The sequence below is a fragment of the Coregonus lavaretus genome, assembly GCF_964263955.1.
Source record: "Coregonus lavaretus genome assembly, contig: HAP1_SCAFFOLD_3547, whole genome shotgun sequence".
Taxonomy (NCBI): domain Eukaryota; kingdom Metazoa; phylum Chordata; class Actinopteri; order Salmoniformes; family Salmonidae; genus Coregonus; species Coregonus lavaretus.
The window spans coordinates 5,001-21,938 of NW_028166638.1; the positions used below are offsets into that span (position 1 = coordinate 5,001).

At 48.2% G+C, this 16,938-nt stretch overlaps 1 protein-coding gene across 1 annotated transcript in view; it reads right to left on the bottom strand.

Moving 5' to 3' along the window:
• The window catches only part of LOC311114485 (serine hydroxymethyltransferase, cytosolic-like), a gene marked incomplete at its 3' end in the record, with an annotated part of 30,699 nt that overhangs the window by 1,847 nt on the left and 11,914 nt on the right, over nt 1–16,938 (bottom strand). Inside the window, exons 3-5 of the mRNA XM_084189728.1 lie at nt 13,076–13,221; nt 10,285–10,400; nt 7,043–7,203 (exon numbers count right to left, since the gene is read on the bottom strand). Coding sequence (XP_084045854.1) covers nt 7,043–7,203; nt 10,285–10,400; nt 13,076–13,221 — 423 coding nt within the window. The remainder of the gene's footprint in view (nt 1–7,042; nt 7,204–10,284; nt 10,401–13,075; nt 13,222–16,938) is intronic.

Genomic DNA, 16,938 nt, shown 5'->3' on the forward strand with positions numbered 1-16,938 from the left:
AGAGCCACAGAACGACCGAACCGCCGCAAACACCTTGAGAACGACTCACGAGCTCCTACTCTCTATGACAGCGTCAGCCGTTAAAGCTACCAACAGCTGGCAGACATGTTTACATCCTGGTTAGTTTGGATCAGTAAAGCTGGCAGACAGGTTTACATCCTGGTTAGTTTGGATCAGTTAGATGATTTCTGAAGTTAAGGGCAGATTTGGAAAGAAAAAAAAAAAAAACATCAAACCCAACTTTTAGAAAAAAAACATAACAATTGATTTAAGAGTTTGTAATTTGGGAATGTTTTCTCTGAGTTACTATTATATGATGCGTTTCTGGCAATGAGAAAATCGGTGCTACACTGCCTTTAAAGGAACACTTCTGGGTTTTGGCAATGAGGCCCTTGATTCCCTTCGTCTTAATCTCGCCGGGACCCCTCCCCCTTCTTGCTTCTGTAACGTCGGCGTTTCCTCGAGGGGGGCGGGGTTGGGGGCGGGGGCTACCTCATCACGTGACCGACTAATGTCCGCTACACCTATTGCTGTTTAACCTTCCCTCTCCCTGGAAGTCGTATGCGTGCTAGCAGATAACCATAGACTTCCAGTCATTGCTGTTTAACCTTCCCTCTCTCTGGAAGTCTTATGCGTGCTAGCAGATAACCATAGACTTCCAGTCATTGCTGTTTAACCTTCCCTCTCCCTGGAAGTCTTATGCGTGCTAGCAGATAACCATAGACTTCCAGTCATTGCTGTTTAACCTTCCCTCTCTCTGGAAGTCTTATGCGTGCTAGCAGATAACCATAGACTTCCAGTCATTGCTGTTTAACCTTCCCTCTCTCTGGAAGTCTTATGCGTGCTAGCAGATAACCATAGACTTCCAGTCATTGCTGTTTAACCTTCCCTCTCTCTGGAAGTCTTATGCGTGCTAGCAGATAACCATAGACTTCCAGTCATTGCTGTTTAACCTTCCCTCTCTCTGGAAGTCGTATGCGTGCTAGCAGATAACCATAGACTTCCAGTCATTGCTGTTTAACCTTCCCTCTCTCTGGAAGTCTTATGCGTGCTAGCAGATAACCATAGACTTCCAGTCATTGCTGTTTAACCTTCCCTCTCTCTGGAAGTCTTATGCGTGCTAGCAGATAACCATAGACTTCCAGTCATTGCTGTTTAACCTTCCCTCTCCCTGGAAGTCTTATGCATGCTAGCAGATAACCATAGACTTCCAGTCATTGCTGTTTAACCTTCCCTCTCTCTGGGAGTCTTATGCGTGCTAGCAGATAACCATAGACTTCCAGTCATTGCTGTTTAACCTTCCCTCTCTCTGGAAGTCTTATGCGTGCTAGCAGATAACCATAGACTTCCAGTCATTGCTGTTTAACCTTCCCTCTCTCTGGGAGTCTTATGCGTGCTAGCAGATAACCATAGACTTCCAGTCATTGCTGTTTAACCTTCCCTCTCTCTGGAAGTCTTATGCGTGCTAGCAGATAACCATAGACTTCCAGTCATTGCTGTTTAACCTTCCCTCTCTCTGGAAGTCTTATGCGCGCTAGCAGATAACCATAGACTTCCAGTCATTGCTGTTTAACCTTCCCTCTCTCTGGAAGTCTTATGCGCGCTAGCAGATAACCATAGACTTCCAGTCATTGCTGTTTAACCTTCCCTCTCCCTGGAAGTCTTATGCGTGCTAGCAGATAACCATAGACTTCCAGTCATTGCTGTTTAACCTTCCCTCTCTCTGGAAGTCTTATGCGTGCTAGCAGATAATCATAGACTTCCAGTCATTGCTGTTTAACCTTCCCTCTCTCTGGAAGTCTTATGCGTGCTAGCAGATAACCATAGACTTCCAGTCATTGCGGTTTAACCTTCCCTCTCTCTGGAAGTCTTATGCGTGCTAGCAGATAACCATAGACTTCCAGTCATTGCTGTTTAACCTTCCCTCTCTCTGGAAGTCTTATGCGTGCTAGCAGATAACCATAGACTTCCAGTCATTGCTGTTTAACCTTCCCTCTCCCTGGAAGTCTTATGCGTGCTAGCAGATAACCATAGACTTCCAGTCATTGCTGTTTAACCTTCCCTCTCTCTGGAAGTCTTATGCGTGCTAGCAGATAACCATAGACTTCCAGTCATTGCTGTTTAACCTTCCCTCTCTCTGGAAGTCTTATGCGTGCTAGCAGATAACCATAGACTTCCAGTCATTGCTGTTTAACCTTCCCTCTCCCTGGAAGTCTTATGCGTGCTAGCAGATAACCATAGACTTCCAGTCATTGCTGTTTAACCTTCCCTCTCCCTGGAAGTCTTATGCGTGCTAGCAGATAACCATAGACTTCCAGTCATTGCTGTTTAACCTTCCCTCTCCCTGGAAGTCTTATGCGTGCTAGCAGATAACCATAGACTTCCAGTCATTGCTGTTTAACCTTCCCTCTCTCTGGAAGTCTTATGCGTGCTAGCAGATAACCATAGACTTCCAGTCATTGCTGTTTAACCTTCCCTCTCTCTGGAAGTCTTATGCGTGCTAGCAGATAACCATAGACTTCCAGTCATTGCTGTTTAACCTTCCCTCTCTCTGGAAGTCTTATGCGTGCTAGCAGATAACCATAGACTTCCAGTCATTGCGCTAGTTAGCATTGGGTCGCAAACTACCTAATAATAATAATATGCCATTTAGCAGACGCTTTTAACCAAAGCAACTTACAGTCATGCTTCCCCAATCAAAAGCCCTGGATTAACACCGAGGGGTTGGCGCTAAGCTAAAGGACAGGGCTTCCGCACACAGACAACTCTGAGGCTACGTCTGAGGACAGGAACAAGGACAGGAAGTCCCGCTACGACCTCAGCAGAGTCATCAAACGAGCAAAAAGGACAATCTAGGAATAAGGTGGAATCCTATTCCACAGGCTCCGACGCCCGCTGCATGTGGCAGGGGGATACAGTCTATTACGGATTACAAAAGAAAGACCCAGCTGTGATCTGCCCAAAACGATGCCTCTCTTCCAGACCAACTCAATGCATTTTATGTACGTTTTGACAATAACAACAACACCGTGCCGGGTGTGAGGGCCGCCACCGACCCAGAAGATAGGGGTGATCTCTCGCTCTCTCTGAGCCCGACGTGGGTAAAGTCTTTCATCAGGTCAACACCCGCAAGACCGCGGGCCTAGATGATATTCCAGGGCGCTTTCTCAGAGCATGCGCAGAACAGCTGGCAGGCATATTCACGGTCACGCTCTCAAATGGTACAGCTGTAGATCTCTGAGGATTTGGCAGGGAGCTCTGGTATAGAGGTCCTGGATGGCAGGGAGCTCTGATATAGAGGTCCTGGATGGCAGGGAGCTCTGATATAGAGGTCCTGGATGGCAGGGAGCTCTGATATAGAGGTCCTGGATGGCAGGGAGCTCTGGTATAGAGGTCCTGGATGGCAGGGAGCTCTGGTATAGAGGTCCTGGATGGCAGGGAGCTCTGATATAGAGGTCCTGGATGGCAGGGAGCTCTGATATAGAGGTCCTGGATGGCAGGGAGCTCTGGTATAGAGGTCCTGGATGGCAGGGAGCTCGGCCCCAGTGATGTACTGGGCTGTCCACACCACCCTCTGTAGCGCCATGCGATCGAGGGCGGTGCTATTGCCGTACCAAGCAGTGAAGCAGCCAGTCAAGATGCTCTCAAATGGTACAGCTGTAGAACTGTGAGGATTTGAGGGCCCATGCCAGACCTTTTCAACCTGCTGAGGGGGGAAGAGGCACCTTCTTCACAACTGCGCACGCGTGGACAACTTTAAAGTTGCTTAGTGATTTTGTACACCGAGGAACTTGAAGCTCTCGACCCGGAAACCTGACTTAACACTGTCAGGGAATGTTTTAACCAATCACATGACGCCTGATCCAATGCCGATCGCAGACCATCTTTGAATCAGTAACGAGCGGTGTACAGTATGGAAAGCCATTCGACGGGTCAATAAGAGACGACAGCGCAGTAATTCCCCTATCCTGCCCCTTAACCACAGCATTTAAAAAAGAACTTAGAATCAGCCAATCAGGTGTAGAGGAGGGTAGGAGGGAGGGGCTGCAGGTCAGTGAGACAACACCGTCTGGTCAAGGCCTTCACACAGCCCGAATAACAACATGAAAAACAACACTGACACAATGAAGTAACTGTGTCAAGGTCCAGCTCTGTTCTGGTGATAGAACTGGGGGTCAAGACAGTTCTGTTCTGCCTGTGGTTACCATGGCTGGACACGCAGGCCGAGTCAGGGTCCAGCTCTGTTCTGGTGATAGAACTGGGTGTCAAGACCGTTCTGTTCTCCCTATGGTTACCTTGGCTGGACAGGCAGGCCGAGTCAGGGTCCAGCTCTGTTCTGGTGATAGAACTGGGGGTCAAGACAGTTCTGTTCTCCCTATGGTTACCATGGCTGGACAGGCAGGCCCGAGTCAGGGTCCAGCTCTGTTCTGGTGATAGAACTGGGTGTCAAGACCGTTCTGTTCTCCCCGTGGTTACCTTGGCTGGACAGGCAGGCCCGAGTCAGGGTCCAGCTCTGTTCTGGTGATAGAACTGGGTGTCAAGACCGTTCTGTTCTCCCCGTGGTTACCTTGGCAGGACAGGCAGGCCGAGGCAGTCTGGAAAAGTCTCCTAGGAATTTTTAAGGACTTTGATCTCAAATAACCTCTGTGGTGTGTCTCTATATACGCTGTCTCTCTGTGGTGTCTCTATATACGCTGTCTCTCTGTGGTGTCTCTCTATACGCTGTCTCTCTGTGGTGTGTCTTCTATACGCTGTCTCTCTGTGGTGTCTCTCTGTGCTGTCTCTCTGTGGTGTCTCTCTATACGCTCTCTCTGTGGTGTGTCTCTATACGCTGTCTCTCTGTGGTGTGTCTCTATACGCTGTCTCTCTGTGGTGTGTCTCTATACGCTGTCTCTCTGTGGTGTGTCTCTATATACGCTGTCTCTCTGTGGTGTGTCTCTATACGCTGTCTCTCTGTGGTGTGTCTCCTATACGCTGTCTCTCTGTGGTGTGTCTCCTATACGCTGTCTCTCTGTGGTGTGTCTCCTATACGCTGTCTCTCTGTGGTGTGTCTCTATACGCTGTCTCTCTGTGGTGTGTCTTCTATACGCTGTCTCTCTGTGGTGTGTCTCTATACGCTGTCTCTCTGTGGTGTGTCTTCTATACGCTGTCTCTCTGTGGTGTGTCTCTATACGCTGTCTCTCTGTGGTGTGTCTCTATATACGCTGTCTCTCTGTGGTGTGTCTTCTATACGCTGTCTCTCTGTGGTGTGTCTCTATACGCTGTCTCTCTGTGGTGTGTCTCTATACGCTGTCTCTCTGTGGTGTGTCTCTCTATACGCTGTCTCTCTGTGGTGTGTCTCTATACGCTGTCTCTCTGTGGTGTGTCTCTCTGTGGTGTGTCTCTATATACGCTGTCTCTCTGTGGTGTCTCTCTATACGCTGTCTCTCTGTGGTGTGTCTTCTATACGCTGTCTCTCTGTGGTGTGTCTCTCTATACGCTGTCTCTCTGTGGTGTGTCTCTCTATACGCTGTCTCTCTGTGGTGTGTCTCTATATACGCTGTCTCTCTGTGGTGTGTCTTCTATACGCTGTCTCTCTGTGGTGTGTCTTCTATACGCTGTCTCTCTGTGGTGTGTCTCTCTATACGCTGTCTCTCTGTGGTGTGTCTCTCTATACGCTGTCTCTCTGTGGTGTGTCTCTATACGCTGTCTCTCTGTGGTGTGTCTCTCTGTGGTGTGTCTCTATATACGCTGTCTCTCTGTGGTGTGTCTCTATACGCTGTCTCTCTGTGGTGTGTCTCTATACGCTGTCTCTCTGTGGTGTGTCTTCTATACGCTGTCTCTCTGTGGTGTGTCTCTATACGCTGTCTCTCTGTGGTGTGTCTCTATATACGCTGTCTCTCTGTGGTGTGTCTCTATACGCTGTCTCTCTGTGGTGTGTCTCCTATACGCTGTCTCTCTGTGGTGTGTCTCCTATACGCTGTCTCTCTGTGGTGTGTCTCTATACGCTGTCTCTCTGTGGTGTGTCTTCTATACGTTGTCTCTCTGTGGTGTGTCTTCTATACGCTGTCTCTCTGTGGTGTGTCTCCTATACGCTGTCTCTCTGTGGTGTCTCTCTATACGCTGTCTCTCTGTGGTGTCTCTCTGTGGTGTGTCTCTATACGCTGTCTCTCTGTGGTGTCTCTCTATACGCTGTCTCTATACGCTGTCTCTCTGTGGTGTGTCTTCTATACGCTGTCTCTCTGTGGTGTGTCTTCTATACGCTGTCTCTATACGCTGTCTCTCTGTGGTGTGTCTTCTATACGCTGTCTCTATACGCTGTCTCTCTGTGGTGTGTCTTCTATACGCTGTCTCTATACGCTGTCTCTCTGTGGTGTGTCTTCTATACGCTGTCTCTATACGCTGTCTCTCTGTGGTGTGTCTTCTATACGCTGTCTCTCTGTGGTGTGTCTCTATACGCTGTCTCTCTGTGGTGTGTCTTCTATACGCTGTCTCTCTGTGGTGTGTCTTCTATACGCTGTCTCTCTGTGGTGTGTCTTCTATACGCTGTCTCTCTGTGGTGTGTCTCTCTATACGCTGTCTCTCTGTGGTGTGTCTTCTATACGCTGTCTCTCTGTGGTGTGTCTCTATACGCTGTCTCTCTGTGGTGTGTCTCTATACGCTGTCTCTCTGTGGTGTGTCTTCTATACGCTGTCTCTCTTTGGTGTGTCTCCTATACGCTGTCTCTCTGTGGTGTGTCTCTATACGCTGTCTCTCTGTGGTGTGTCTTCTATACGCTGTCTCTCTGTGGTGTCTCTCTATACGCTGTCTCTCTGTGGTGTGTCTCTCTATACGCTGTCTCTATACACTGTCTCTCTGTGGTGTGTGTTTACATTTTTAAATTTTAGTCATTTTAGCAGACGCTCTTATCCAGAGCGACTTACATGAGCAATTAGGGTTAAGTGCCTTGCTTATGGGCACATCGACAGATTTTTCACCTAGTTGGCTCGGGGATTAGAACCAGCGACCTTTCGGTTACTGGCACAACGCTCTTACCCACTAAGCTACCTGCCGTCCTGTTTACCTTGTAGGGCATGGACTCAAAGAAGATGGATGTGGCAGAGATCTTCTTCTTGTCCGTCATGAAGCCGTGTGTCAGGTGACCTCCATCGGGTAGGTCCAGACCCATGATCCGCCCATGAGGCTCCACGATGGCCGTGTACACAGCAAAGTTAGCAGGGGAGCCTAGAAACACAAAACACACATCCGCCAAGTTAGCCACTATGCAGCTGTACTGAGCTGGCCTGGTTCCACCTCCACCAAGTTAGACACCACACGGCTGTACTGAGCTGGCCTGGTTCCACCTCCACCAAGTTAGCAGGAGACACCACACAGCTGTACTGAGCTGGCCTGGTTCCACCTCCACCAAGTTAGACACTACACAGCTGTACTGAGCTGGCCTGGTTCCACCTCCACCAAGTTAGACACTACACAGCTGTACTGAGCTGGCCTGGTTCCACATCCACCAAGTTAGCAGGAGACACCACACAGCTGTACTGAGCTGGCCTGGTTCCACATCCACCAAGTTAGACACCACACAGCTGTACTGAGCTGGCCTGGTTCCACATCCACCAAGTTAGCAGGAGACACCACACAGCTGTACTGAGCTGGCCTGGTTCCACATCCACCAAGTTAGACACCACACAGCTGTACTGAGCTGGCCTGGTTCCACATCCACCAAGTTAGACACCACACAGCTGTACTGAGCTGGCCTGGTTCCACCTCCACCAAGTTAGCAGGAGACACCACACAGCTGTACTGAGCTGGCCTGGTTCCACCTCCACCAAGTTAGACACTACACAGCTGTACTGAGCTGGCCTGGTTCCACCTCCACCAAGTTAGACACCACACAGCTGTACTGAGCTGGCCTGGTTCCACCTAGTTAGACACCACACAGCTGTACTGAGCTGGCCTGGTTCCACCTCCACCAAGTTAGCAGGAGACACCACACAGCTGTACTGAGCTGGCCTGGTTCCACCTCCACCAAGTTAGACACTACACAGCTGTACTGAGCTGGCCTGGTTCCACATCCACCAAGTTAGACACTACACAGCTGTACTGAGCTGGCCTGGTTCCACCTCCACCAAGTTAGACACTACACAGCTGTACTGAGCTGGCCTGGTTCCACCTCCACCAAGTTAGACACCACACAGCTGTACTGAGCTGGCCTGGTTCCACCTAGTTAGACACCACACAGCTGTACTGAGCTGGCCTGGTTCCACCTCCACCAAGTTAGCAGGAGACACCACACAGCTGTACTGAGCTGGCCTGGTTCCACCTCCACCAAGTTAGACACTACACAGCTGTACTGAGCTGGCCTGGTTCCACATCCACCAAGTTAGACACCACACAGCTGTACTGAGCTGGCCTGGTTCCACCTAGTTAGACACCACACAGCTGTACTGAGCTGGCCTGGTTCCACCTCCACCAAGTTAGACACTACACAGCTGTACTGAGCTGGCCTGGTTCCACCTCCACCAAGTTAGACACTACACAGCTGTACTGAGCTGGCCTGGTTCCACATCCACCAAGTTAGACACCACACAGCTGTACTGAGCTGGCCTGGTTCCACCTCCACCAAGTTAGACACTACACAGCTGTACTGAGCTGGCCTGGTTCCACATCCACCAAGTTAGACACCACACAGCTGTACTGAGCTGGCCTGGTTCCACCTCCACCAAGTTAGACACTACACAGCTGTACTGAGCTGGCCTGGTTCCACATCCACCAAGTTAGACACCACACAGCTGTACTGAGCTGGCCTGGTTCCACCTCCACCAAGTTAGACACTACACAGCTGTACTGAGCTGGCCTGGTTCCACATCCACCAAGTTAGACACTACACAGCTGTACTGAGCTGGCCTGGTTCCACATCCACCAAGTTAGCCACCACACAGCTGTACTGAGCTGGCCTGGTTCCACATCCACCAAGTTAGCAGGAGACACCACACAGCTGTACTGAGCTGGCCTGGTTCCACCTCCACCAAGTTAGCAGGAGACACCACACAGCTGTACTGAGCTGGCCTGGTTCCACATCCACCAAGTTAGACACCACACAGCTGTACTGAGCTGGCCTGGTTCCACATCCACCAAGTTAGCAGGAGACACCACACAGCTGTACTGAGCTGGCCTGGTTCCACATCCACCAAGTTAGCAGGAGACACCACACAGCTGTACTGAGCTGGCCTGGTTCCACATCCACCAAGTTAGACACCACACAGCTGTACTGAGCTGGCCTGGTTCCACATCCACCAAGTTAGACACCACACAGCTGTACTGAGCTCTCTGCGTAGTGTGTCTCTCTGCATAGTGTGTGTTTGTGTCTCTGTGTAGTGTGTGTGTCTCTGCGTAGTGTGTGTGTGTGTGTCTCTGCGTAGTGTGTGTGTCTCTGCGTAGTGTGTGTGTGTGTCTGTGTCTCTGCGTAGTGTGTGTCTGTGTAGTGTGTGTGTGTGTCTCTCTGCGTAGTGTGTGTGTGTCTCTGTGTAGTGTGTGTGTGTGTCTCTGCGTAGTGTGTGTGTCTCTGCGTAGTGTGTGTGTGTGTGTCTCTGCGTAGTGTGTGTGTCTCTGCGTAGTGTGTGTGTGTGTCTGTGTCTCTGCGTAGTGTGTGTCTGTGTAGTGTGTGTGTGTGTCTCTCTGCGTAGTGTGTGTGTGTCTCTGTGTAGTGTGTGTGTGTGTCTCTGTGTAGTGTGTGTGTGTCTCTGTGTAGTGTGTGTGTGTCTCTCTGTGTAGTGTGTGTGTGTCTCTCTGTGTAGTGTGTGTGTGTCTCTGTGTAGTGTGTCTCTCTGCGTAGTGTGTGTGTGTCTCTGTGTAGTGTGTGTGTGTGTCTCTGTGTAGTGTGTGTGTGTCTCTGTGTAGTGTGTGTGTGTCTCTCTGTGTAGTGTGTGTGTGTCTCTCTGTGTAGTGTGTGTGTGTCTCTGTGTAGTGTGTCTCTCTGCGTAGTGTGTGTGTGTCTCTGCGTAGTGTGTGTGTGTCTCTCTGTGTAGTGTGTGTGTGTCTCTCTGTGTAGTGTGTGTGTGTCTCTGTGTATGTGTGTCTCTCTGCGTAGTGTGTGTGTGTCTCTGTGTAGTGTGCGTGTGTGTCTCTCTGTGTAGTGTGTGTATGTGTCTCTGTGTAGTGTGTGTGTGTCTCTGCGTAGTGTGTGTGTGTGTCTCTGCGTAGTGGGTCTCTCTGTGTAGTGTGTGTCTGTGTCTCTGCGTAGTGTGTGTGTGTGTGTCTCTCTCTGTAGTGTGTATGTGTCTCTGTGTAGTGTGTGTGTCTCTGTGTTACCTGAGTACGGCTGTACGTTGACCCCCCACTTGTCAGCGTCCAGTCCGTAGGCCTCCAGAGCTCTCCTCTGGCACAGACGCTCCAACTCATCTACATGTTCCGTACCTCCGTAGTATCTACACACATACACACACACACACACACACACACACACACAGACACACAGACACACACACACACACACACACACTTAGTAGGTGGATCTCTTCGAGAGCTGTTAAGAGTGGTGTCTGTGTGTGTTTAGTGTTTCTCTGAGTGATGTGTCTCGGTGTGTATGTCTGCATGTTGTGTACCTGTCCGTGGTGTGTGTGTGTGTGTGTGTGTGTGTGTGTGTGTGTGTGTGTGTGTGTGTCTCTGTGTCAGCACCTACAGTACCAGTCAATAGTTTGGACACACCTCCTCATTCCTGGGTTTTTCTTTATTTTTTACTATTTTCTACATTGTAGAATAATAGTGAAGACATCAAAACTATGAAATAACACAAATGGAATCATGTAGTAACCAAAAAAGTGTTAAACAAATCAAAATCTATTTTATATTTGAGATTCTTCAAAGTAGCCACCCTTTGCCTTGATGACAGCTTTGCACACTCTTGGCATTCTCTCGATGAGGAAAAAAGGTCTGAATACTTTCCGAATGCATGTGTGTGTGTTTGTATATATAAACTCAGCAAAAAAAAGAAATGTCCCCTCACTGTCAACTGCGTTTATTTTCAGCAAACTTAACATGTGTAAATATTTGTATGAACATAACAAGATTCAACAACTGAGACATAAACTGAACAAGTTCCACAGACATGTGACTAACAGAAATTGAATAATGTGTCCCTGAACAAAGGGGGGGTTCAAAATCCAAAGTAACAGTCAGTATCTGGTGTGGCCACCAGCTGCATTAAGTACTGCAGTGCATCTCCTCCTCATGGACTGCACCAGATTTGCCAGTTCTTGCTGTGAGATGTTACCCCACTCTTCCACCAAGGCACCTGCAAGTTCCCGGACATTTCTGGGGGGAATGGCCCTAGCCCTCACCCTCCGATCCAACAGGTCCCAGACGTGCTCAATGCGATTGAGATCCGGGCTCTTCGCTGGCCATGGCAGAACACTGACATTCCTGTCTTGCAGGAAATCACGCACAGAACGAGCAGTACGGCTGGTGGCATTGTCATGCTGGAGGGTCATGTCAGGATGAGCCTGCAGGAAGGGTACCACATGAGGGAGGAGGATGTCTTCCCTGTAACGCACAGCGTTGAGATTGCCTGCAATGACAACAAGCTCAGTCCGATGATGCTGTGACACACCGCCCCAGACCATGACGGACCCTCCACCTCCAAAATCGATCCCGCTCCAGAGTACAGGCCTCGGTGTAACTCTCATTCCTTCGACGATAAACGCGAATCCGACCATCACCCCTGGTGAGACAAAACCGCAAAGAGCACTTTTTGCCAGTCCTGTCTGGTCCAGCGACAGTTGGTTTGTGCCCATAGGCGACGTTGTTGCCGGTGATGTCTGGTGAGGACCTGCCTTACAACAGGCCTACAAGCCCCCAGTCCAGTCTCTCTCAGCCTATTGCGGACAGTCTGAGCACTGATGGAGGGATTGTGCGTTCCTGGTGTAACTCTGGCAGTTCTTGTTGCCATCCTGTACCTATCGCGCAGGTGTGATGTTCAGATGTACCGATCCTGTGCAGGTGTTGTTACACGTGGTCTGCCACTGCGAGGATGATCAGCTGTCCGTCCTGTCTCCCTGTAGCGCTGTCTTAGGCGTCTCACAGTACGGACATTGCAATTTATTGCCCTGGCCACATCTGCAGTCCTCATGCCTCCTTGCAGCATGCCTAAGGCACGTTCACGCAGATGAGCAGGGACCCTGGGCATCTGTCTTTTGGTGTTTTTCCGAGTCAGTAGGAAGGCCTCTTTAGTGTCCTAAGTTTTCATAACTTTGACCTTAATTGCCTACCGTCTGTAAGCTGTTAGTGTCTTAACGACTGTTCCACAGGTGCATGTTCATTAAATTGTTTATGGTTCATTGAACAAGCATGGGAAACAGTGTTTAAACCCTTTACAATGAAGATCTGTGAAGTTATTTAGAATTTTCCGAATGATCTTTGAAAGACAGGGTCCTGAAAAAGGGACGTTTCTTTTTTTACTGAGTTTATGTATATATATATATATATATATGTCTGTGTTGGTATACCTATATAGACTTCAACTGTATATATGTATGCATGTATGTATGCATGTGTGTCTCCGAGTATTCCACAGTACACGTCAGTATTCCTCTGAATATTCCACAGTACACACCAGTATTCCTCTGAGTATTCGTAGTTAGCTGCTTAGCGATTTCGACGCATGCCTCGGCGCTCCGGTATCAAACGTAAGTTTATCTCACATCATTGAGAAAAGCAAACAGGTGCTCAGCATATGTGGGAACTCCTTCAAGACTGTTGGAAAAGCATTCCTCACGAAACTGGTTGAGTGAATGCCAAGAATGTACAAAGCTGTCAAGGCAAAGGGGTGGCTACTTTGAAGAATCTAAAATATAAAATATATTTAGATTTGTTTAACACTTTTTTGGTTACTACATGATTCCATATGTGTTATTTCATAGTTTTGATGTCTTCACTATTATTCTACACTGTAGAAAACCCTGGAATGAGTAGGTGTGTCCAAACTTTTGACTGGTCCTGTATGTATTGTTTATTTATTTATTTGTAAACGTATACAGGGCTCTCTTGTAAAAGCGTTGTAACTCAATGTGACTCCCTGTTGAGATAGCGGGTAATAAAACCCTACCTCTGTCCAGGGTACCCCTCAGAGTACTTATTGTTCATGCAGGACCCCAGGGCTTCCAGAACGGCTCTAGAGGTGAAGTTCTCTGACGCTATCAGCTCCAGGCCAAACGTCTGGCGATGCTTCTCTCTCTTTATGATGGAGAACACCTACACACACACACACACACACAGACACACACCTCTCTCTTTATGATGGAGAACACCTACACACACACACACACCTCTCTCTTTATGATGGAGAACACCTACACACACACACCTCTCTCTTTATGATGGAGAACACCTACACACACACACACACACACACACCTCTCTCTTTATGATGGAGAACACCTACACACACACACACACACACCTCTCTCTTTATGATGGAGAACACCTACACACACACACACACACACCTCTCTCTTTATGATGGAGAACACCTACACACACACACACCTCTCTCTTTATGATGGAGAACACCTACACACACACACACACACACACACACACACACCTCTCTTTATGATGGAGAACACCTACACACACACACACACACACACACACACACACACAGACACACCTCTCTCTTTATGATGGAGAACACCTACACACACACAACACACACACACACACACCTCTCTCTTTATGATGGAGAACACCTACACAAACACACACAACACACACACACACACACCTCTCTCTTTATGATGGAGAACACCTACACACACACACACACACACACACACCTCTCTCTTTATGATGGAGAACACCTACACAAACACACACAACACACACACACACACACCTCTCTCTTTATGATGGAGAACACCTACACACACAACACACACACACACACACCTCTCTCTTTATGATGGAGAACACCTACACAAACACACACACAGACACACACCTCTCTCTTTATGATGGAGAACATCTACCTACACACACACACACACACACACACCCCTCTCTCTTTATGATGGAGAACACCTACCTACACACACACACACACACAACACACACACACACACACACCCCTCTCTCTTTATGATGGAGAACACCTACCTACACACACACACACACAACACACAACACACACACACACACACACACACTCACCTCTCTCTTTATGATGGAGAACACCTACACACACACCTACACACACACACACACACACACACACACACACACACCTCTCTCTTTATGATGGAGAACACCTAACACACACTGATGTGTGTATAATAACCATCATATTGAAGTCCATTTGGAGTCACCCGACGATATGTTGTGTGATCCTCCCCAGGTACGACTTGGGGAAACAGTTTATTTAGGCTACAGATGAAAATAAGTTATGATGAGCTTCACAGGATGGTGAAAGTGCCACGGTGATGATGAGCTTGATGCTCCTTTCCAATAAATATCCAGGGTCTTATTCTGGTGCCGTGATGATCGATGCTGGACTGCCGTTTGACAAAATTAAAATATTTGTCGCTCTAATCCATAATAATCTCATCATGTAGCCTAGCGTATGGGATTATTATGGATTAGAGCGTACCAGCAACTATCTGCCAGCTGTTGGCTATAGCGCAAGACCAGAGTTGGCACATTTGCTATTTAAAGGCCAAGCACCATTTTTTCCCCTTAAATCATGTCACAAATCAACTTTTACCAACTGAATGTAGACACAAATAATATTTTTTTTGTTTTTTACAAATCAGAAATATTTTATATTTAAAAAAAAATGTAAATCAGGTGATGTCATTAAATATTTGAATATTGCGCAAATACATTTTTCTGGACAATGGATGAAGTCAGCCTAAATATTTTGATTTCATTTTGTAAAAAAAAAAACACTCCAGGACCGGACTTGTCCAGAACAAGATTGTGGATAATATATATATATATATATATATATGATAACATCGTGTTTATCTAGAATAAAACATCTTTACAACAATTCCCTCTTAGCAAGTCTGGAGAATATACACTACATGACCAACAGTATGTGGACACCTGCTCGTCCAACATCTCATTCCTAAATCATCTGCATTAATATGGAGTTGGTCCCCCCTTAGCTGCTATAACAGCCTCCACTCTTCTGGGAAGGCTTTCCACTAGATGTTGGAACATTGCTGCGGGGACTTGCTTCCATTCAGCCACAAGAGCATTAGTGAGGTCGGGCACTGATGTTGGGCGATTAGGCCTGGCTCGCAGTCAGCGTTTCCAATTCATCCCAAAGGTGTTCGATGGGGTTGAGGTCAGGGCTCTGTGCAGGCCAGTCAAGTTCTTCCACACCGATCTCGACAAACCATTTCTGAATGGACCTCGCTTTGTACACAGGGGCATTGTCATGCTGAAACAGGAAAGGGTCTTCCCCAAACTGTTGCCACAAAGTTGGAAGCACAGAATACTCTAGAATGTCATTGTATGCTGTAGCGTTCCCTTCACTGGAACTAAGGGGCCTAGCCCGAACCATGAAAAACAGCCCCAGACCATTATTCCTCCTCCACCAAACTTTACAGTTGGCACTATGCATTCGGGCAGGTAGCGTTCTCCTGGCAGCTGCAAAAACCCAGATTAGTCCGTCGGACTGCCAGATGGTGAAACGTGATTCATCACTCCAGAGAACGCGTTTCCACTGAATCAAATGGCGGCGAGCTTTACACCACTCCAGCCGACGCTTGGCATTGCGCATGGTGATCATAGGCTTGTGTGCAGCTGCTCGGCCATGGAAACCCATTTCCTGAAGCTCCCAACGAACAGTTCTTGTGCTGACGTTGCTTCCAGAGGCAGTTTGGAACTCGGTAGTGAGTGTTGCAACCGAGGACAGACGCTTCAGCGCTCGGCGGTCCCGTTCTGTGAGCTTGGTGTGGCCTACCACTTCGCAGCTGAGCCGTTGTTGCTCCTAGACGTTTCCACTTCACAATAACAGCACTTACAGTTGACCGGGGCAGCTCTAGCAGGGCAGAAAGGTGACGAACTGACTTGTTGGAAAGGTAGCATCTTACGACGGTGCCACGTTGAAAGTCACTGAGCTCTTCAGTACGGGCCATTCTACTGCCAATGTTTGTCTATGGAGATTGCATGGCTGCGTGCTCGATTTTATACACCTGTCAGCAACGGGTGTGGCTGAAATAGCCCAATCCACTATAGCGTATCTAAGGATAACTACACAACACTGGGTGAACGTCGATGCTTCTGAAGCTGAGGGAAAATTAGTTGGCGTGTGGGGAGAGTCTGACTTTCAGGAAATGGCAGTATTAGACAAGTACAGTGAATTTAGACTAACCGAACAACAAAACACCTATTTAGACCCAATCAACATCTCTTCAAAGTAAGTTACTAAATATAGTCGAGTTTGTAACACTATGAATTGGGCTTTTAAACATGTGTAATTTAATGTGGTGAGCTTTGAAATTATTGATGTACAGGTCAGTGGCCAGTTTATTAGGTACACCCATCTAGTACCGGGTCGGACCCCCCCTTTGCCTCCAGAACGACCAGAATTCTTCGGGCCATTGATTCTACAAGGTGTTCGGGAAACATTCCACAGGGACGTTGTTCCATGCTGACGATTGAACGGTGGTACATTCATCACGCTGCCAACAGCCCGTTCCATCTCATCCCAAAGATACTCTATTGGTCAGCAACACTGTTCAGATACCAGCTGAGCAACGATTGAACGCCACAGTGTATCAAGAGACCTAACGTGTGCCAGGAAAACATTCCCCACACCATTACACCACCAGCCTGTACTGTTGACACCAGGCAGGATGGGTCCATGGACCCATAATGCTCACGCCAAATCCTGACTCTGCCATCAGCATGACGCAACAGGTACCGGGATTCGTCAGACCAGGCAATGTTTTTCCACTCCTC